Source organism: Manis pentadactyla, chromosome 4 (assembly GCF_030020395.1).
Source record: "Manis pentadactyla isolate mManPen7 chromosome 4, mManPen7.hap1, whole genome shotgun sequence".
Lineage (NCBI taxonomy): Eukaryota > Metazoa > Chordata > Mammalia > Pholidota > Manidae > Manis > Manis pentadactyla.
This window is the reverse complement of record NC_080022.1, coordinates 176666233-176689722: the sequence shown is the minus strand read 5'-3', so window position 1 is coordinate 176689722 and position 23490 is coordinate 176666233. Positions and strand designations below refer to the sequence as shown.

General features: G+C 35.9%; 1 protein-coding gene across 16 annotated transcripts in view; it reads left to right on the top strand.

The window, feature by feature from the left end:
• The window catches only part of BPTF (bromodomain PHD finger transcription factor), a 158580-nt gene that overhangs the window by 47321 nt on the left and 87769 nt on the right, over window positions 1–23490 (top strand). For 11 of the 16 annotated variants that reach the window (XM_036899869.2, XM_036899862.2, XM_036899875.2 and 8 more), the window contains exons 3-5: window positions 3665–3888; window positions 9352–9561; window positions 10107–10295. In XM_036899869.2, the coding sequence (XP_036755764.2) occupies window positions 3665–3888; window positions 9352–9561; window positions 10107–10295 (623 nt within the window). The remainder of the gene's footprint in view (window positions 1–3664; window positions 3889–9351; window positions 9562–10106; window positions 10296–23490) is intronic. The other 5 variants (XM_036899876.2, XM_036899873.2, XM_036899870.2 and 2 more) reach the window with 1 other exon arrangement.

The window sequence follows — 23490 nt, the reverse complement described above, 5'->3', positions numbered from 1 at the left end:
AACAAAGTACCACAAACTAGGTGGCAGTAACATTCTCTCAGAGTTCTGGAGACCAGAAGTCTAGAATCTTCTCTTGTCTTTTCCAGCTTCTAGTGCTCCCCAAAGGCTTCTTTGTCTTTTTTTTTTTCTGGCGGCATAATTCTTATACGGGCCTACGTCTACCTCTTCAAGGCAGTCTAGGCCTATTCTGTCAAGTGCCTCAAAATTCTTCCTGCCTTTTCCCATTACCCCATTGCAAAGCCACTTCCACATTTTTAGGTATTTATTACAGTAGCACCCCATTTCATGGTACCAAATCTGTGTGTTTCCCAGGGAGACCATAAGCTAATTACCATATTTAAAACAACAGGAATTTCTTCTCTCATCATTCTGGAGGCTAGAATGTCAGCAGGATTGGTTCCTTCTGGGGGCTCTCAGGGGAGATTCTGTTCTAGGCCTTTTTCCCAGCTTCCAGTGGTTGCTGGCAATCCTTGGCATTTCTAGGCTTACAGACAGATGCATCACTTGGCTCTCAGCCTCTATCTTCACATTACCTTTTCTGTGTGTGTCTGTGTCCTCTCCTCCTCTTACAAGAACACCAGTCTTTGGATTTAGGGTTTACCCTAAATCCAGAATGATTTTATCTCAAGATCCTTAGCTAAATTACATCTGCAAAGACCCTGCTTCCAAATAAGGTGACATTCTAAGGTTTCATGTAGACATGAGTTTGGGAGTGTGGGGGAGACACTAGTGAAACCACTATTAGTGTTCCTTACCCTTAGTTTCTGTGGGTTTATTTAGAAATGAAACTTGAAACTTAGTCATTTAGCTCTTACTTATCTTGCTAAGTAAAAGCCAAACAGGGTGTAAAATGTAGAAATATAATATGTATGTTTGCTCTTAATTATATTTTTGGCAAACGTTTTCATTTCATCCTTACCTCCCTTGCCATCCTGTGAGCTCCTTGAGCTAATGAGCCACTCTATAGGGAAGCCCAATCAGTTTGGGTGTGCACAGGGAACCTTGTATGTATTGTAGAGACAGAGCTGTAGAAACCGCATTCTAATCCCCAAACCAGATATACACACAAATCAATGTGTTTCTATATAGAAAAGCTGTTGTCACTTTTATAGTTAAAACAAGTAATTTTGATCATATAAACTGTGTAAATGTTCCCAAGTATACAAGTGCTCTTTGAAGACATTAGTGGTTATTGTTCACTCTCTCTTGCTACTTTATGCTTTTAATGAACTTTATCCTTTTACAGCTTCAACAAGAAAAAAATTACCAGAGTTGTGGATTATGTTTGAGCCCAATAAAATAGTTATTGGGAGCCGCATTTTTATTTATTTATTTTTTATTTTGGTATCATTAATCTACAATTACATGAGGAACATTATGTTTACTAGACTCCCCTCTTCACCAGGTCCCCCCCACATACCCCATTAGTCACTGTCCATCAGTATAGTGAGATGCTGTAAAATCACTACTTGTCTTCTCTGTGTTACACAGCCCTCCCCGTGCCCCCCACACACATTATACATGGGGATCTGCATTTTTAGAGGGGCATTGACATTTAGGGGAAGATATCAGAGTAGTAAAGACTGGAAAACATTCTCTATGAGGGATGATTAAAGTATTTGAACATGTTTTGCCTGAAAAGAAAAAACAGAGTAGATACTGTGAAAGATTTGAAGGACTGTGTGTGTGGAGGTATTGGTTTATTTCACCTAACTCTAGCAGGTAGAAAAACCAGGACTGATGGCTGGAAGTACTAGGTTTGCATCATCTCATTAAAATGAAAAACTTCCTAAAAGAGCAATTGCAATTTAGAACAGACTGCCATATGAAGCAGTGGTTCTGTTAAGAAAGACAGTCAGCTATTAGGGACTCTTTCAGTAGTCTGTGAGTTGCTTGAAAAAGTGGACAGAATGTCCACTTTTCAGCTTGAAATCTTATGCTTATAAATTGTTTTCTAACCCCCAAAGTGTTCTCATGTAGTGTTTTTCTTATTCCATTGAAATTTGTACATATTTCAGAAATAAAGAGGAAAAAGCAAACAGTTAATTCAACATCTTTACAATGGGAAATACTTACGATTGATATTTTAGAAAATAAAAAATGAAGGCTTTTCTATAGAAAACTCTTGTTCAGTCAAAGCTCATCAAGTACTTTCTGATTTTACACTCTCGCTTAGATTTTGATATGGTACTGCTTTTTGAAGTCTTTTTAAAAAATATTTTTGATGAGAGGACTCTGATGTCTTCAACACTGTAAATAGGAATAAGACCATTGTCATTACTCAGTCATTAAAAGTAAGTAGAAATACCCATCATAGAGTGAAATCTAGAGACTAAAAAATGATTTTCAGAAATTCTTGTAAAAAGCTTCTAACAGAAATATACTAATCTCAAATGTCAGCAGATGCTGATTTGAAAAAAGAATTTTAGTTAATGGGATTTTTTTGTTAATATTTTTTATCTTTACAACTTTTGATAGTTTTGATATCCTTTAATTTATCCATGATTTAATAATTCCTTTCTTCAGAATTACTGAACAGTTCATTCCAGGAATTCTGCTGAATTTTTATTAACTTACTATTTTAATAGTAACAATAATAGTTCATTTTTATTGATTACTAATGATATGCCCAGGCACTATGATAGATGCCTCATTATAATACCTGTAATTCTTACAGTGGCCCTGAAGGACAGGTACTGTTATCCTCATTTACCAATGAGGTAGATAAAATGGCTCAGAGACTGAGAGAGATTGTGTCTTGTCCATGGTCACATATTTCATAAGAGCCCAGCCCATTTAAAGCTAGATCTTTCTTAAAGCCCAGTTCTATCAGCTCTTTGAGTTTGCCTTTGAGTAGACAGAAGTTAGACTTCTTCTCATCAGGTACCTCACACACACTCCTGAATTCCTTTTGAATGAGAGAAGAAATACCATCACATGTGTTTCTCTAAACCTGGTCCTAGACATTAATTTGTTCTGTGTTTTTAGTTAGTGACCATCCCGGCTGAAGTCTCCACTTGCATTCCAAATGAATTGGACCTTCAGAGAGAGTATAAGCAGGAAAGGAAACTTCTCTTCTCTCCAGTTTGAACTTTGATCATCCCTAATAAGAGGGATGAGACATTATTGCTCGATTGAGGTGACTTCTTCAAGGACCAGAATTCAGTAGAGCATTTATACCATTTTGATGGAAATGTTTCTAAATATTGTAATGTGGGTCTGCCCAGTACCTGCCATATACAGAACACTGTTTAAATATTTCTGGTTAAAATTATGCTCATTATCTTGTTTCAGTGATGATCTTAAAGTTGATTGAAGTGTAACCAAGAGTGTACTCCGAATTTTGAGGTCCTGTTTCTGTGTGTTACATTTTTAGGTATTCTTCTTTGCTGCTATACTAATTCCTCTTTCCCCACTGCTACAAGCAAATTATTTTATCCTAACTGCTGTGGGCTAGGAAATCAAAATAATTTGAGGGTGTTCAAATAAAATAACAATAACTGGAATTTGAGTGAGACTTGAGGGATTTCGTGAGAGCAAGTATATGGAGCTTTAGTGCACAAACTTTGTGTTACATATTCTAACTTTTACTGGATAGATGGAATTGTCAGGTAAGTGCCATTGTGTCTAACATAGAAAATGTTTCTGTACCTTTTTTTAACAGAGAAGAAGATACAGAAAATGAAAATGAAAAGAAAATTTGGTACTACAGCACAAAAGTCCAGCTTGCAGAATTAATTGACTGTCTAGACAAAGATTACTGGGAAGCAGAACTCTGCAAAATTCTGGAAGAAATGCGTGAAGAAATCCATCGGCACATGGACATAACTGAAGACCTGACCAATAAGGCTCGGGGCAGTAACAAATCCTTTCTGACGGCAGCTAATGGTGAGGAAAATTTACTCATTTTACATTTTGTTAAATTTGCGGTAAACTAAAATAAACCAAGGTGTGACATCACTGTAAAATTTGAAAATTACTAAAATTTACAAGTATATATATTTTACTTTAATTCTCTGTATTTCATTTTCCCAAGAGAAACCTTGTTCATCCCGACATAAATTAGGGCTACTATGCATTTTAGTATTTTATGTCTTGCCTTGGTCATTACTAATATCCCCCAAATTGTTTTATTTTTTTATTCAAATATCTTACTAACCTTTTGGGAGTCCTATTTAAAAAAATTCTTTTTGTTTTTATTTTGGTATCATTAATATACAATTACATGAGCAACTTTGTGGTTACTAGATTCCCCCCATTGTATCAAGTCCCCACCACCTACCCTATTACAGTCACTGTCCATCAGCATAGTAAGATGCTATAGAGTCACTACTTGTCTTCTCTGTGCTATACTGCCTTCCCCATGCTCCCTTCCCCCACCCCACATTATGTGTGCCAGTCGTAATGCCCCTTATTCTCCTTGTCCCTCCCTTCCCACCCATCCTCCCCAGTCCCTTTCCCCTTGGTAACTGTTAGTCCATTCTTGGGTTCTGTGAGTCCGCTGCTGTTTTGTTCCTTCAGTTTTTTCATTATTCTTATACTCCACATATGAGTGAAATCATTTGGTACTTGTCTTTCTCCGCCTGGTTTATTTCACTGAGCATAATGCCCTCTGGCTCCATCCATGTTATTGCTAATGGTAGGATTTGTTTTCTTATGGCTGAATAACATTCCATTGTGTATATGTACCACATCTTCTTTACCCATTCATCTACTGATGGACACTTAGGTTGCTTCCATTTCTTGGCTATTGTGAATAGTGCAGTGATAAACATAGGGGTGCATCTGTCTTTTTGAAACTGGGCTGCTGCATTCTTAGGGTAAATTCCTAGAAGTAGAATTCCTGGGTCAAATGGTATTTCTATTTTTAGTTTTTTGAGGAACCTCCATACTGCTTTCCAAGTGGTTGAACTAATTTACATTCCCACCAGCAGTGTAGGAGGGTTCCCCTTTCTCCACAACCTTGCCGACATTTGTTGTTGTTTGTCTTTTGGATGGTGGCCATCCTTACTGGTGTGAGGTGATATTCTCCTTCACATATACTTTTCTGATGGTCATGCTGTCATATCTAAGTGCTGTTGCATACAAATCTTCTCTGTCTTCAGAAACTAGCAGACTTAGTTACCAAGGATTATATTAATTCATATCTAGTAGTTGGAAGTATTTTTTTATTAGATCTGTTCAGAAAAATATGTAATTTCTTCATCAGATAAATTTCAGTTGTCAGAATTTGGGGGAGGGGAGGTTGATAATCACAGTAACGTAACCCCCTCTTCAGTTCCTCCCTTCTATATTCCCTCCCTTCTATCTATGTAGATCGAATAATGAAGTTTGGTTAGTTTCAGTCAGGTTCTTCCCCTCTTAATTTCCTTTTATGAGTCATGGCATTAAAACTGACATGATATCCCTTTTTACTCTCTTCCATTTTCAGCATTTATTACAATAATGAAGAACTGTGTCCAATCACCTAAAAAGCAGTATAAAGTGCTTTTTTGTCATGTATGTTGAATTAGAAATACTTTCTAGAGTGAGTTGTCTGTGTACAAAATTGTATACATAGTATCATTAAATAATGAACAAAACCAAAATGGGAATGGATAACTAAAATGTTCAGTTGTCTGATTTAGGGGGATGTAAAACTACAAATGGTTAAAGTAGAGGAATTGGTTAATCTCATTGTGGATTAACATGTAATAGAACATTGTACATTGAAGAATTATGTGAGCTATTGTGTAAAAACAATACCTGGGTCACTGAGGTACTTAAATTTTCTTCCTCTAAATAACCAACCGGCTAAATAGACCAGGTTTTATCTGTAAAAAAGTAACCGGTTAGCATAGTAGGATTACAGTTGGTTTCCTTTTTATGTTTTTCAAATTTCATATCATAAGTGTTTTATATTTCACTGAAATTTAGCATGTAATGTGCTTTTAAAAATTAAACCTTTTGTAGTACTCAAGAACAGCAGAAAGGACTTTAAGCATTAGGCCTCAGTATGTTCTTAGAAAGTTAGGTGGCGAAAACTTGTGCACTGTCAGACTGCCTGGCATCCTGCAGTTACTGTTTTAGTGTGACGTGGAGTTTATTTAAATAAGGTAAACTGCACCTCGAAAATGGTGAGATCTAGACAAGAAATGACCTTTTTTTCTTTTTCTTTTTTGCTAAGGTGTGACCAGTTTGGTACTAGAGGAGGAGGAATTCATAAGAATTGAAAATTGATGGGGAAGAGAAAGGGAAACTAATAATTTTGAGTACTTATGTGGTCAGGTGTTCAACTAGATGTTTTACAAGCCTTTAATCCTCTCAACAACTTTGTAAGGAGTGTATTGGCAATGAGTTAACATTCAGATAGAATAAGTTCCCCATTAAAACACCAGTCTGCCACTGTTAACATTTGTTTTTTCTCTGGGAACTAAAATGTTGGCTATGTAGTCAGTTTAGGAGCACCCAGCCCACGTAAATACACAAAATAATATCTAGTGGTGTTCGTTAACTTGGGATTTTATGAGATGAAAACAGCAGAAACTACTGGGGTTCTGAAATAGCCAAGAGTAATTTGCAGTATCATCAGAGTCACAGCCCATCCTAATGACTTCACATTTTTAACCTATCAGATAGCATAAATCCTTTCAGATTTATAGTTCTCTGGTTTATATACACATATATATCCACTTGGGAAGATTTTAGTTTTATCTTGGGCATTAAATTTTTCTTTTTCATTTTTTCCATATATTTCATGAAAAATTTCAAATATACAGAGAGGCAAATTATACAGAAAAGAATTATGGATTCTGCAACTTACTATATATTTGTAACTAAATAATTTACTGTATTTGTTTTACATAGACCTTTGTGGTAGTTGTGTTTTATGATGCTTAATTTTGCTTGTCTGAAGTTTATTTTTGGAATAAATTTTTCTAATAGAGATGTTTTTTTAATTGGGTGGGTTCTTTCTGTTTTGAAATTTTCCTGCAAAGTATAGAATATACATGTTTATAAATATTCACATTTATTGTTGATCAGAAACAACCTAAACTGATTTTTTTCTTTCATTCTTTGATGTTTATCTCTCCCCCCATCTTTTTTGGTCTGTTTTTCTTATGACTCTGGGTATCATAGTTTTTTGAACCTAAGATAAGTGCATATAGACTATAAATATATGTATACTTGATAGAGTGGGTATCAAGATAGAATATTTGAAATGAGAGCCGGTGTAGAAAAATCCGAGACCTGTGGTCATCCTGCCTATGCTTGTCATCTAATTTCGGTGATCTATAGTTAGCAGGGTTTTGTTTTTTTTTTTTAATTTTGTTTTGCTCTCATTAAATGGCACTAGGAAAGTTGGGAGGAATGTACAACAATTTGGTTAGGAAAAGCTGGCAGTCAAAAATCAAGGTGGAGCTGTGTTTGAAAGTGAAAAATAATATGGCTCCAAGAAAAGCAGGTAATTGGTAACTAAATTTCCTTTTATAGATAAAAAGTTCTTTTAAGAAGAGTGACTGAGATACTTCCATTGATCAGTTTAGTATCCTTATTATTAGCAAGACTAAATGCAGTTGGGGTAAATTGGAATTGAAAGCAGTATGTATAGATAGGTAACAAGATGTAGGGAAATAACGTAAAAGGATCCTGGGATGACTTAGATGAGGAGGAGGACTGATACAGTACCATGCCTTAGGTGGTACTGTGACGACATATGCCAGTTGGAATTCTTTCATTCGGAATTTTCCTGTAGCTTGTCTTAGATGTTTATATAATCATTAGCTCCTATTCTCAGGAATTAGGAGTGGAGAGGGTGAGAGTGTGTGTGAGAAATTAACCACAACCAATCCAAATATAATCACTACTGAAAAGGTCAGTATTTTACAGTGATGATTTTACAAGGTCTTTCTAATCCCAGGAAATGCTCTAGATACCTACAGTTTAAGAAATATTGATGAAAAATTTGATTAGTGCACATGGTGTGTGTGGGGTCACAGGGAAGACAGTGTAGCGACTCTGTGGCATCTTACTACACTGATGGGCAGTGACAGCAATGGGATATGTGGGGGAACTTGATAATAAGGGGGAATGTAGTAACCACATTGTTTTTTATGTGAAACCTTCATAAGAGTGTATATCAATGATACCTTAATAAAAAAAATATTGATGAAAATTACAGTAGAGAACATTTAACCACTGGAAATGTAAACAAGTAAATTAAAAAATCCAAAAAGAAGTGTATGGGTACTAGGCATTAAAAATATTTCTTCTTGTTCACAAACTCTGTACTCTTGTTGGTAAATTTATTTCTCATGGGGGTACAGTTTAGCAATTCTGAAATTATTATGTATACTAGGATTGACCAAATAGATAGATACATTGTAGATAATGAGAAGAACCTGGTTTCTCTTGTCAGAAAAAGAAGCAACAAGGCATTGTGAATGAACCACACACATACCCCATTGCTGAGCACAGATAGTTACAGAAATAATATAGATGTGTGAGTGTGTATATATATATATATATGAGTTAGTATATGTACATGGGTTAGTATACATACATAGATTTCCTAGCTCTTTTGGCTGAGAGAGCATAGAAGCAGTGACACCCCAGTAGTAACAAGTACATCTGAATGCCTGTATCATGTCTTCTAAATAATCATTCTCCAAAAAAGAAGAATCCAGACTCCTTAGAGAGACGGTGGTTTTTTTAGGGCTAGGGCAGAGAAAATACAGGGAGCCTGGAGTATCTTGTAGCCCTGAAAAGTAAGAAAGTGCTGAGTGAATGAATAAATGAATGAATGAGATGTGTTTAAAGGATACAGAACTCATTGGCTAAAGCTGGAACAATTTGAGTAACAATATAAAAAATAATAGTGTTAGATCGTAACCCAAATAATAACTGTTAATATCCAGGAGGAGTCCACACTGACAGACCCTCTGGAGCTGTACCATGCCTTAGGATCACTCTGTCCAAGCTGAAAGACAATTATAGAGAGAGCCCTTAGGGATTTACTGACTTGAGTAACAGTTATAGGACTTCAGAGAGAAATGTTTCCAAGTGGGCCTCTGTGTTCACATTTTAAAGTAGAGGCCTAGAAGTTAAGTAGCTTACCCAGGGTTACATAGCCAATTCAAGTCAGATCTGCACTGGGTCATGAGTCTTTTTAAGTTCTGATCACTGTACCATACTAACCACTGTCGGTCTGTGTCAGCTTACAGTTTTTCCTCATACAGCAGAGGATTCATAGTTCTAATGCTTTTAACATATTAGCTTTAATCTCTAATAAACTTCTGTATGTGGCACTTGTAGTACTTTTTTATATTTGGTGTATATGTAAATAAAATTGTTTATTTGTTTTAATTATAGAAGAAATTTTGGAATCCATAAGAGCCAAAAAGGGGGACATTGATATTATTAAAAGCCCAGAAGAAATAGAAAAGGACAAGAATGAGACTGAGAATAATAACTGCAAGGATGCTGAGAAAAGTAGAGACGAGTTTGAACACCAGTCCCTTGAAAAAGACAGTGACGACGACAAGACGCCAGATGATGATCCTGAGCAAGGAAAATTTGAGGGTAAAAAAGAAAATATTTCATCAGTATTATTTATGAAGTCTCCAGTTTTATTTTCAAAATGAAAGTGAATCTTTTTTATTACAAACAAGTATTTAATTATACATTTTTGAAGAGACTAGGATACCCCCTTTGTAATGTGTAATCACTGTAATGAGTCTTTGCTATAGTGTAATCATCGGTGGCTTTGCTATAATGTTACCCCCATATCTCTGTTTATACTCCCTAATAAGGTGCCATTTCCCAATGAGGTTTGTTGGTGGAAAAAAAAACTGGTCTTATACCAGAATATACACTTTTGAATGTGATAAAGTATGTTCATTTTTATATTAATTACTTAAACATTCTTAATACATTAAATATTCTTAAACACTCTTTGGTTACCAACTGTGAAAATATCCCAGAATACAATTGCTTCAAAATGGCCATGAAATAAACGCAGATTTTTTTTGGTGACTATTCAATTTTGTAGTTGATGGAATGTGGCCACTTGTCCTAAAGCAATTTCAAAGGGTATCTTTAAAGTTTTGTTGTGCATTTTACTGTAGAGCCAACAGAAGTTGGGGATAAAGGTAACTCTGTGTCAGCAAATCTTGGCGACAACACAACAAATGCTGCTTCAGAAGAGACTAGTCCCTCTGAAGGGAGGAGTCCCGTGGGGTGTCCCTCAGAAACCCATGATAGCAGCAACATGGCAGAGAAGAAGGTGGCATCTGAGCTCCCCCCGGATGTGCCAGGTACAGAGGGCAGTGTATCGATGCCTCTGTAATGGGGGGAATCCTTCCCTTTTGTAGTAAAAGCTGAATGTCACCTAGAACTTTAAAGTATGTGTTCATTCATGCTGCTTGCTTACATAAGTGCCATCCTGATTGCTAAATTGTCACCTAACATTTGGAGTTTCACAAACATTCTTGCAGTTAGTGCTTGAAACTCATCATAATCATCATGCTTTTTAAAGTTCATTTAGCTGTTTTTGACTAATAAACTTATTTGTATATTTTTATCACCAGACCATAGTGGCAGATACTATATTTTGGTTTTAAATACTTACATACTAATGGCTACATGTTGAATGATTTGACCATTCCTATTCTGTATGTACTAATATATTACTTTTTTGTTTGCATGAGCTTATGCAGTTTTTTTTTAACCATTTCAAACCATAATGTTATAATAGAGAACCATTGTCACAAAACATTTTTTGTGAGATACATTTTGACATAAAAATGTAACTTAACCAGTAATTCATATTTTAAGCTTTTTAGAATTAAAGGTGTACTTGAAGTAAGTTATATCACAGCAAGAATGCCATTATGCTTTTTCTTTTGTCTTAAACAAAAAGGAACTTTTGTTACAGGAGCTATATGTATTTTTGAAAAACAAATTAGGAAACTCAGATGAGCAAAACAAGAAAATAAACACTGGTAATCCCACCAAAAATCAACAGTTACAGTTAACACCTTGATGAAAATCCTTAAAGATGTTTTTCCCGTTATATTGTAACAGTGTCACATACTGTCAGACTTTCAGTACTGCTGTTGTACATCTGTCCTGGGAATATGATTCTCATGTGTTGGGAAGGGGCTGGAAGATTTGTTCTAGATCTGCTTCTGCCATTAAGTTAATGTCATTTAATCTTTAAAGACCTTAGTGTACCTTTTTTGTGACATAAAGGATTTTTATAAACAGTTCTTGTGGGGACTGTTTTTAATTGTGTGTTTTATAAACAGTGCACTGTTGCTGGAAGCACCAGTTGTGGAACATGAGGCTACAGCAGGCATGTGTGTGTAGGGTCCGAAAGAATCACAGTTACTAAGTTCAGCATGTTTTGTGCTGGTGAGAGACTGGTAGCTAAGATGAAGAAAAGGCTGGAAGCTGCTATCTGGTAAAATGAATCAAGAAACAAATTTTTTTAGCCTAGGAAAGAATAGGCTTTGGTATCAAGAGGTATGTAGGGGTGGAAGTAATGTAATCGTCCTCATATATTTGAGGGGCTGAGATGTTGTGGGGAATTAGATTTATTCTTTGAAATAGAGGGTATTAAGCCAAATAAGTAGAAATAGTAACAGAGGATATTTTGACAGAATACTAACAACTTCCATTAAATTAGAATTGTAGAATTACAAATTTTTAAAAAATTTCTAGAGTTCTCCTTTCTAAATTAGAATTCCCTTTTAGAATTCCCCTGTTCAGAATTCTCTTTCACTTAGATGCATTCAATATATGTTTATCAGAGATCATTTCAGTGAGAATCCTTTACTGAATGGACTGGGGAAACTCGGAGATCCATAATTTAGTTCTGAAATTCTATGGTTAGATCTCCTGGTACTGTCCAGTTAAAATATTGTATTATTCTGACTTTTCACATATTCATGGTTAAAAGTTTGAAAGTAGTAGCCCCAAAATAATGTAAAAAAAAATCCATTTTTATTGGAGTTAGGATTACATTCTTACTAGTAAATACTTCTTAAAATGTTTATTGTCCTTTAAGATTGATTGATACTTAGTGTAAATCTCAGTTTCTACTAGCTTTATATACTAATTAGTTTTTAAATCAAACACAGTTGAGTAACAGCTATGCTTAGATTTTAACAGACCATTTGATTTTTCAGCTATTTATTACCAATTTCTTGATTTATCTGTTCTTTTGTTACTAGAATGGTTTAAGGGAGAAATTCCTATCTTAGTATCTGAGCTATATTTTTAAAGGATGCCCAATGAAATAATATATATAAAGCGCTTAGGGTAGTGCCTGACAACATGTTAACTGCTTAATAAATGTTGGGTATCATTGTTACTGCTGTATGCAGTCAGCTCTTTGGAAGAGTGAGAAAACCTAACAAGTAAAGAATAATAAAGTGGGTGAGTCCAACTGTACATTTTCTGACTCAGGAATAGTAAATCAACATAATTCTTGTAACTGGGATTCTTTGTATTTAAACTTTGCAGTTCAAATCTTTTTTTTTCATGGATATGTCATGAAAAACTGACTTAGATGAGAACCTGTACAAGAAGGTTTAAGGAAGCTCGAATGGGAGCAAATAACAATTGTCAGTAGCTGTCAACCGGGGTGGACTTGGGGTGATTATCATGAGGGTGCTGTATAGCTGAAGTTACTGTTCGTGCAAAAATTTCATAACCTGACCATTTGTTAAATCATAGTTCCCTTCACGACTAGACTAAAAACACAAAACTAAACCCAGAAACCTGATGTTCTCATACTTTTTCCAAAACCTTAAGAAAATCATTTAAAAATACACAAATTTAACGTATCACTCCAGTTTTTAAAGAGGAATTTGTTCCTTTCATAAAGTGGCTAAACATTAGCTAAATCCTGGGCTTAAAAACTTAATGACACTGGAATATACTGATGGGATATATCAGTGCCCAAAGTAGACAAAGTTAAGGCCCTTGAGTACTTACTTTCTAGTTGGCAGTTGACAGGTCTGACTAGAGTTCTGACTCTCACAGAAGACTAAAATGTGTCTCTTGGCTGCTTCTCTCTCTGTGCACTAATTTATTCCACAGATACATACTGAGTGCCTGCAATGTGCCTGGTGGTGTGCTAGGGCCTTGGGGGTGTCTGTGGACCACTCTCGTTACCACTGTTGACCGCTCTGTGTATATACCTTCAGAATGTATTTAGACACCTAATTTACTGACTAAAGATTATCCAAAGACACTGTCAGATTGGAAAGTGTTTGGTATGGAGAGATATTTTTTGGTAAAATTTTATTAAAGTGTAACGTGGCCAAGTGCACAGATACTAAGTAAACATCTTGATGGATGTTTACCAAGTGAAGACACCTGTATAGCAGCATCATGCCCCCTCCTAGCTACCCCTATTCTCACCCCAGAAAAGTATGACTTCTGTCACCACCAGTTAGTACTGCCTTTAAAAAAAAAGTATCATATAATTTGTACTTTTTGATAATCTCATTTTTTTTTTTACCTCAGTGAGAGCCATTTAGATCCTGCCCATGGCAGTAATTTGTTCTTTCTTATTGCAGTGTGATACTACATCATACAAATATGTAATGATTAATCTATCCATTTTCTATGTTGATGAATGTTTGAATGGTTTCCAGTTTGGGACTATTATGGGTAACGCTACTGTGAATATTCTTTTACATGTTTTTTATGCTCACATGTGCACATTTCTAGAGTTATAAACTTAGTTGTAGATTTCCTGGGTCATTTAACTTGTAAATTCTCGTCTTTAACCAGTTTTCCAGAGTGGTTTGTACAAGCTTGCTTACATTTCACTAACAATGTATGAGAGTTCTAGCTGCTTTATATCCTTGCCAACACTTGATGTCAGAATCATTCCCACACCTGCCTTTTCTTCATTTTAGCCATTACAGTAGAAATGTAGGGATATTTTACTGTGATTTGAACGTGCAGTTCCCTGGTGACCAAGGGCGTTGAGCACCTTTTTGTGTGTGTATCTGTGTATGCATGTATATATATGTATATATAGGCCATTTGGCTATCTTCTTTGAAATCTGTTGGTTCCTTTGTTTATTTTCTATTAAGCTGCCTCTTTTTTTGTTTGTGCTTGTTTCACAGTAGGGTAAATTCAGGCCTCTGTTCCATCTTGACTGGAAACAAAAATTCCTACATTGATTATTTAAATGTTAACCCAATCTCATATTCCTGGAGTAGATGCAACTTAGTTGCGAGGTGTCTTCATTCTTTTTTCCCTTTACGTGTTTTGCATCCAGCTTATTGATATTTTGTTTAGGACTTTTACATCTACTTTTATGGGTGAGATACTCTCATAATTTTCCATCTCTGATAATGTCCATGTCAGACTTTGGTGTCAAGATTATACTGACCTCATAAAATGCATTGGGACACATTCTCACTTCTATTGTCTGCAAGAGTTTCTGTGGGTTGGTGTTATTTATTCCTTAAATGTTTGCTGAAGCAATCTGGTCCTGGAGTTTTCATTGTGGGAAAGTTATTAATTACAGATTTAATTTCTTTCGTAGATAGCAATTCTTCATATTTTCTGTTTTCTTTATGTCAGTTTTAGTCAGTTATATTTTTCTCGGAATTACCATTTCATTTAAATTTAAAATGTTATTGGCAAATAACATCCTTTCTAATGTCTTCAGGAGCAATAGTGATGCTCTTTTTTTTCCAGAAATTGATTATCTGTCTCTCCTAATCATCTCGCAAGATTGTCAACAATTTTTATTAGTCTTTTTTACAAAGTAATTTCTGGTTTTGTTGATTGTGTTTCTTTCAGTTTATTTCTGATCATATCTTCATTATTTCCTTTTGTTTGCATTTTTATGGATTCCCCTCTGCTTTTTTTTAAAAAATCACTTTTTTGGGTATAATTGATATACAAAAAGCTGTACCTGTTTAATGTATACAACTTGATGAGTTTGGAGATAAACCCCTGTGAACCATCACCACAGTCTCTGCCATAAACACATCATCATTTCCAAAATCTGCTTATACCTTCTTTACTGTTCTTCTTTACTGTTCTTTCCTTTAGCTTTTTTCCCCCTACTTTTTTTTTGAATTTCCTTTTGTTTGTTTATTTATTTATTTTTCTTTTAAAAAAATTGATTAATTAATTAATTTTGTTGTCATTAATCTAGTTACATGAAGAATATTATGTTTACTAGGCTCCGCCCTTCACCAAGTCCCCCCTACAAACCCCATTACATTCACTGTCCATCAGCGTAGTAAGATGCTGTAGAATCACTACTTGTCTTCTCTGTGTTGCACAGCCCTCGCCATGCCCCCCCCCACATTATACATGCTAATCGTAATGTACCCTTTCTTTTTCCCCGCCCTTATCCCTCCCTTCCCACCCATCCTCCCCAGTCCCTTTCCCTTTGGTAACTGTTAGTCCATTCTTAGGTTCTATGATTCTGCTGCTGTTTTGTTCCTTCAGTCTTTCTTTGTTCCTATAGTCTTTGGGTTTGAGGTGAGTCTCTTGTAAGCAGCATAGAGATGGGTCTAGCTTTTTTATCCATTCTATTATTCTGTGTCTTTTGATTGGTGCATTCAGTCCATTTGCATTTAGGGTGATTATTGAGAGATATGTACTTATTGCCATTGCAGGCTTTAGATTCATGGTTGCCAAAGGTTCAAAGTTAGCTTCTTTAGTATCTTACTGTCTAACTTAACTCGCTTATTGAGCTATTTTAGACACTGTCTGGTTATTCTTTATTTTTCTCCCTCCTCCTCCATTCTTTATATGTTGGTTGTTTTATTCTGTGCTCTTTTGTATTTCCTTTAACTGCTTTTGTGGGTAGGTGATGTTATTTTTTGCCTTTAGTTAGTATTTGGTTGGTCTGCTTTCTTTGCTGTGATTTTATTTTCTCTGGTGACATCTATTTAGTTTTAGAAGTGCTCCCATCTAGAGCAGTCCCTCTAAAATACCCTGTAGAGGTGGTTTGTGGGAGGCAAATTCCCTCAATTTTTGCTTGTCTGGGAATTATTTAATTCCTCCTTCATATTTAAATGATAGTCATGCTGGATACAGTATCCTTGGTTCAAGGCCCTTCCTTTCATTGCATTAAGTATATCATGCCATTCTCTTCTGGCCTGTAAGGTTTCTGTTGAGAAGTCTGATGATAGCCTGATGGGTTTTCCTTTGTAGGTGACCTTTTTCCTCTCTCTAGTTGCCTTTAAAACTCTGTCCTTGTCCTTGATCTTTGCCATTTTAATTATTATGTGTCTTGGTGTTGTCCTCCTTGGATCCTTTCTGTTGGGAGTTCTGTACACTTCCATAGTCTGATCGATTATTTCCTCCCCCAGTTTGGGGAAGTTTTCAGCAATTATTTCTTCAAATACTCTTTCTATCCCTTTTTCTCTCTCTTCTTCTTCTGGTACCCCTATAATGCGGATATTGTTCCTGTTGGATTGGTCACACAGTTTTCTTAATATTGTTTCATTCCTGAAGATCCTTTTATCTCTCTCTGCGTCAGCTTCTATGCGCTCCTGTTCTCTGGTTTCTATTCCATCAATGGCCTCTTGCGTCTTATCCATTCTGTTTATAAATCCTGCCAAGATTGTTTCATTTCTGTAATCTCCCTCCGGACGTCTGTAATCTCCAAGAGCTCCTGCAAGAGTATCCTAGTTGATGCCAACTATCCTATATTTAGACAAAAGTTATAAGAAAATAATGTGTTATTTCTCCCCTACCTTGGTAAGGTAGATGCTTTGATGATTTTTAGTTTTTAGTTTTTCTGTGTCATCTGTTAAGGCTCTAAGTTTTCTTCTGTGTACTTCTGTAGCTGCATCCCACAAACTTTTATATGTCATATTGTCTATCATTCAGTTTAAAGTATTTTTTAATTTCCATTATGATTTTTTTAACCCATTGCACATTTAGAAATATATTGGTTAACAATCAAACTTTCAGAGATTTTCTAGTTATCTTTTTGTTACTGATTTCAGGTTTAACCCTCTATAGTAAGAACACTGATGATTTATTTCCTCTAAGATTTGTTGAGATTCAACATTTGGTTAATGTTGATAAGTGTCCCATGTACACTTGAAGAGGGATATGTATGTTCAGTTGTTGGATGCAGTATAGGACAGTGAGGTAAAGGTTTAGTTCTAAAGGTCAGATCTCTCTTTGCTCCTTTTTTCTACCTCTCTAAAAGATGTTTTAAAATTATTTCTATTTACTGTGGAGTTGCCTTTCCTATTTTCAGTTTTACATTATGTAGTTTGAGGCTGTGTTAACAGCACACACAATTTTTATATTTTTGTTGAATTAACTTTTTCATTGTAAATTGTCCTTTATCTTTAGTAATATTTCTAAGCTATGACTGTTTTCTCTCAGTTAGTGTTTACAGTTGTGTATCTTTTCTGGAATAAAAAGAAATTAAAAAGAATCTAAGAATTGAAAATTTCTTTAGAAATACATCTTCAGAATCTCCTTATTTATTTACTTATTTATTTTGGTATCATTAATATACAATTACATGAGCAACAGTGTGGTTACTAGATTCTCCCCATTATCAAGTTTCAGAATGTCTTTAGAAATGCATCTACTTTAGAATTTCTTTAAGATTATATGTATATCAGATCAAAGACCTGAATGTAAGTAATGAAACCATAAAACTCTGGGAGGAAAACATAGGCAAAAATCTCTTGAACATAAACATGAGTGACTTTTTCATGAACATATCTTCCCGGGCAAGGGAAACAAAAGCTAAAATGAACAAATGGAACTATATCAAGCTGAAAAGCTTCTGTACAGCAAAGGACACCACCAAGAGAATGAAAAGGCATCCTACAATATGGGAGAATATATTCATAAATGACAGATCCGATAAAGGGTTGACATCTAAAATATATAAAGAGCTCACACACCTCAACAAACAAAAAGCAAATAAACCAATTAAAAAATGGGCAGAGAAGTCAGACAGTTCTCCAATGATGAAATTCAGATGGCCCACAGATACATGAAAAGATGTTCCACATCGCTAGTCATCAGAGAAATGCAAATTAAAACCACAATGAGATACCACCTCACACCAGTAAGGATCGCCACCATCCAAAAGACAAATAACAACAAATGTTGGCGAGGATGCGGAGAAAGGGGAACCCTCCTACACTGCTGGTGGGAATGTAAATTAGTTCAACCATTGTGGAAAACAGTGTGGAGGTTCCTCAAAAAACTCAAAATAGAAATACCATTTGACCTGGGAATTCCACTTCTAGGAATTTGCCCTAAGAATGCAGCAGCCCAGTCTGAAAAAGACATATGCACCCCTATGTCTATCGCAGCACTGTTTACAATAGCCAAGATATGGAAGCAACCTAAGTGTTCATCAGTAGATGAATGGATAAAGAAGATGTGGTACATATACACAATGGAATATTATTCAGCCATAAGAAGAAAACAAATCCTACCATTAGCAACAACATGGATGGAACTAGAGGGTATTATGCTTAGTGAAATAAGCCAGGCAGAGAAAGACAAATACCAAATGAATTCACTCATATGTGGAGTATAGGAACAAAGGAAAAACTGAAGGAACAAAACAGCAGCAGACTCACAGAACCCAAGAATGGACTAGCAGTTATCAAAGGGAAAGGGACTGGGGAGGTTGGGTGGGAAGGGAGAGATAAGGGGGGTGGGGAAAGAAAAGGGGCATTAAGATTAGCATGTATAATGTGGGGGGAGGCACGGGGAGGGCTGTGCAACACAGAGAAGACAAGTAGTGATTCTATAGCATCTTACTACGCTGATGGACAGTGACTGTAATGGGGTTTGTGGGGGGGACTTGGTGATGGGGGGAGTCTAGTATACATAATGTTCCTCATGTAATTGTAGATTAATGATTCCAAAATAAAAAAATATATATGTGTGTATATCATTTCAAGCTATATCTTTTTTTTAAAATCAAATGTACATCACAGTAGTTCAACAGTATGCCCCACATCCTCCCTCCCACTGCCCCCACCTACTCCCTCCCACCTACTCCCCTTCCCCTTGGTAACCACTAGTCACTTCTCAGTGTCTATGAGTCTAATTTGTTTTGTTCCTTCTGTTTTGCTTTGTTTTTATATTCCACAAATAAGTGAAATCATTTAGTATTTGCCTTTCTCCACCTGGTATATTTCACTGAGCATAATACCCTCTAGATTCATCCATGTTGTTACAAACAGGATTTCTTTTCTTTTTACGGCTGAATAATATTTCATTGTGTATATGTACCATACACATATACCTTCTTTATCCAGTCATCTATTGATGGACACTTATGTTGTATCCAAGTCTTGGCTGTGGCAAACAGTGCAGCAATAAACATAGGGGTGTATATATCTTTTCAAATCAGGGATTTTTTTTCTTTGGGTAAATTCCTAGGAGTGGAGTTACTGGGTCAAGTGATATTTCTATTTTTCGTTTTTTGAGGAACCTCCATACTGATTTCTACAGTGGTTGCACCAATTGCAGTCCACCAACAGTGTAGGAGGGATCCCATTTCTCCTTACCCTCGCCAGCCTTTGTTATTTTTTGTCTTTTGGATAGTGGCCATTCTAACTGATGTGAGGTAGTCATCTCTATGGTTTTAATTTACGTTTCCCTGGTGATTAGTGATGTGGAGCATCTTTTCATGTGCCTGTTGGCCGTTTGTATTTCTTCTTTGGAGAAGTGTTATTTCAGGTCCTCCACCCATTTTTTGATTAGGTTATTTGTTTTTTGGGTGTTGAGGTGTATGAGTTCTTTATGTATTTTGGATGTTAACCCCTTATCAGATAAGAATATGAATCTGTTCTTCCATACTGTAGGTTGCCTTTTCGTTCTGTTGGTGGTGTCCTTTGCTGTACAGAAGCTTTTTAGTTGATGTAGTCCCAGTTGTTGATTTTTTGTTTTGTTTCACTTGCCCGAGGAGATGTGTTCAGGAAAAAGTTGCTCATGTTTATATTCAGGAGATTTTTGCCTATGTTTTCTTCTAAGAGTTTTATGGTTTCATGACTTACATTCAGGTCTTTGATCCATTTCGAGTTTACATTTGTGTATGGGGTTAGACACTAATCCAGTTTCATTCTCTTACATGTAGCTTTCCAGTTTCACCAACAACAGTTGTTGAAGAGGCTGTCATTTCTCCATTGTATGTCCATGGCTCCTTTATCAGATATTAATTGACCATAGATGTGTGGGTTTATATCTGGGCTCTCTATTCTGTTCCATTGATCTATGCATCTCTTCTTGTGCCAGTACCATATTGTTTGGATTACTGTGGCTTTGTACTAGAGCTTGAAGTCAGGGAGCATAAACCCCCCAGCTTTGTTCTTCTTTCTCAGAATTGCTTTCTTTTTTAAAATTTATTTATTTTTATTAGGGTATCATTGATATACACTCTTATGAAGGTTTCACTTGAAAAACAGTGTGGTTACTACATTCACCCATATATCGAGTCCCCCCCACCCCCACCTCATTGCAGTCACTGTCCATCAGTGTAGTAAGATGCCACAGAGTCAGTACTTGTCTTCTCTGTTCAACACTGTCTTCCCCATGACCTCCCCCACACCATGTGTACTAATCATAATACCCCTCAATCCCCTTCTCCCTTCCTCCCTACCCCTTCCCCCCCACCCCTCCCCTTTCGTAACCACTAGACTCTTCTCAGATTCTGTGGGTTTGCTGTTATTTTTAGAACAATTATTTTTAAAAAACAGAGTCAGTATTCTAAAGTGAAAAGGAAATACTATGTAAGTTATTTCCCACTTAAGACAAATTAACTTGGGACAAATTAACAAAAAAGCTGTGTATGAGTCTGTGGTAGTCCTCAGTTTATTAACACCTTGAAAGTTTTAATGGATAGAATCTGGACTCAGCTTGCTGTTAGTGGGTTCATGGTATTTTTAGATTAGAATATCTGGATAGGGGATTGATGGCTTATCTTTTATGAAGTACCATTTTCTCCCTAATAGCATAGAGTTCTTTGTATAAAGTATATTTGCATATGTATCACACACGTAGTTAGGCTCTCTTAAGTTTCTATACTAGAATTATTTTCTTAGTTAAAACCATACTTGTAGGCATATTATATGCTAAAAAAGTTTTTGTGGACAGGTCTAGAACCTAATCACTTTTTCTTATATTTCTGTGAGCAAATACACTCTGAACTCTGAGCTCATAAATGAGAGGATGTCATTATATACTATGTTATTATTTGAGAGGATGATTTTTAGACAGTTACTCTACAGTCTAGGTCTACTGCTGTAAAAGAAAAGATTAGTGAGGAATTTGATGTTGTTTGTGTGAGACATAGTTCCTTTCTTTCATATACATGCATTTTTCCAACCTTAGTTGATTGTATTACTGGCTTGTAGCTGTCATTTAAATTTTCCATTTCTGTCTTCCATATAAAATTTTGTATCATAAAAATTTTCAAACATGCATGAAAGTTAAGAGAATAGTATAATGACACTTACACACTAAAAAATTATGAAGGTTTTTGTCATACTTATTTCACCCATGCTTTTTAAAAAACTTTTTTTTTCCCTCTTTCTTCTTACTCAACTTAAAAATGTTTTCCTTCCCCCTTTGAGTTCAGGTGTACAGTATTAGATAAGTCATAATCCTTGGTAAATTGTACTCATCATTGGTCATTGCATAGTCCCCCTTAATGTTTAATTCAGGCTTAAAATGACCTTTAATGACATAACTCCTAGGAACCTCTCACCCAAAATAAAAAGCTAAGTACTGCTTTGAAACTAACTTGCATCTAATCATCTCCCAATCCCAGCCCATGCCTCCTTCTCCTCTACCTGAAGTGATTTTCACCCTGAATCCTGTTTTCACTACAATCTTCTTTCCTTTTTATAAGGGAAACCTAATTTTTAAAAATGGAGACAGTTGAAACTGGAGGTCAAAGTGATGTGTAACTCACATACTCTTGCTTCATTGAGTTTACATGATTTGCCAAAAGTGCATACTTCTCTTTTAGTTGTTTTAAACTTTAGAGCAAGTGTATTGTGTTAAGTATAGGTTATTAAGTGTAACTTTTTGGGACTTAATTTTCATCTACATTACTAATATAATGAGGTATATTGCTGGAGTTCTTTTCATATTAACTGCCTAATAATACTACTTTGTGTAATTATACCGCAGGTTATTCCTTTTCCTGTTGATGTGAATTTGGGTTGTTCCCTACTGCAGTATTTTTTTTTTATATCATTAATGTACAACTACTTGAACAACATTATAGTTACTAGACTCCCCACATTATCAAGTCCCCCCCACATACCCCATTACAGTCACTGTCCATCAGTGTAGTAAGATGCTATAGAATCATTACTTGTCTTCTCTGTATATACTGCCTTTCCCGTGTCCCCGCCTCCCTACATTATGTGTGCTAATCATAATGCCCCATTTTCCCCCTTATCCCTCCCTTCCCCCCCACCCTCCCCAGGCCCTTTCCCCTTGGTAACTGTTAGTCCATTCTTGGGTTCTGTGAGTCTGCTGCTGTTTTGCTCCTTCAGTTTTTTCTTTGTTCTTATACTCCACAGATAAGTGAAATCATTTGATACTTGTCTTTTTCTGCCTGACTTATTTTACTGAGCATAATACCCTCTAGCTCCATCCATGTTGTTGCAAATGGTAGGATTTGTTTTCTTCTTATGGTTGAATAATATTCCATTGTGTATATGTACCACATCTTCTTTATCCATTCATCTACTGATGGACACTTAGGTTGCTTCCATTTCTTGGCTATTGTAAATAGTGCTGTGATAAACATAGGGCTGCATATGTCTTTTTCAAACTGGGCTGCTGCATTCTTAGGGTAAATTCCTAGAAGTGGAATTCCTGGGTCAAATGGTATTTCTATTTTTAGTTTTTTGAGGAACCTCCATACTGCTTTCCACAATGGTTGAACTAGTTTACATTCCCACCAGCAGTGTAGGAGGGTTCCCCTTTCTCCACATCCTCTCCAACATTTGTTGTTGTTTGTCTTTTGGATGTTGGTGTGAGGTGATATCTCATTGTGGTTTTAATTTGCATTTCTCTTATGATTAGCAATGTGGAGCATCTTTTCATGTGCCTGTTGGCCATCTGAGTCTTCTTTGGAGAAGAGTCTGTTCAGCTCCTCTGCCCATTTTTTAATTGGCTTATTTGCTTTTTGTTTGTTGAGGTGCGTGAGCTCTTTATGTAATTTGGATTTCAACCCCTTATCAGATATGTCATTTATGAATATATTCTCCCATATTGTATGTAGGATGTCTTCTAGTTCTACTGATGGTGTCCTTTGCTATACAGAATATTTTTAGTTTGGTATAGTCCCACTTGTTCATTTGTGCTTTTGTTTCCCTTGCCCGGGGAGATATGTTCATGAAGAACTTGGTCATGTTTATGTCCAAGAGATTTTTGCCTATATTTTTTTCTAAGAGTTTTATGGTTTCATGACTTACATTCAGGTCTTTGATCCATTTTGAGTTTAC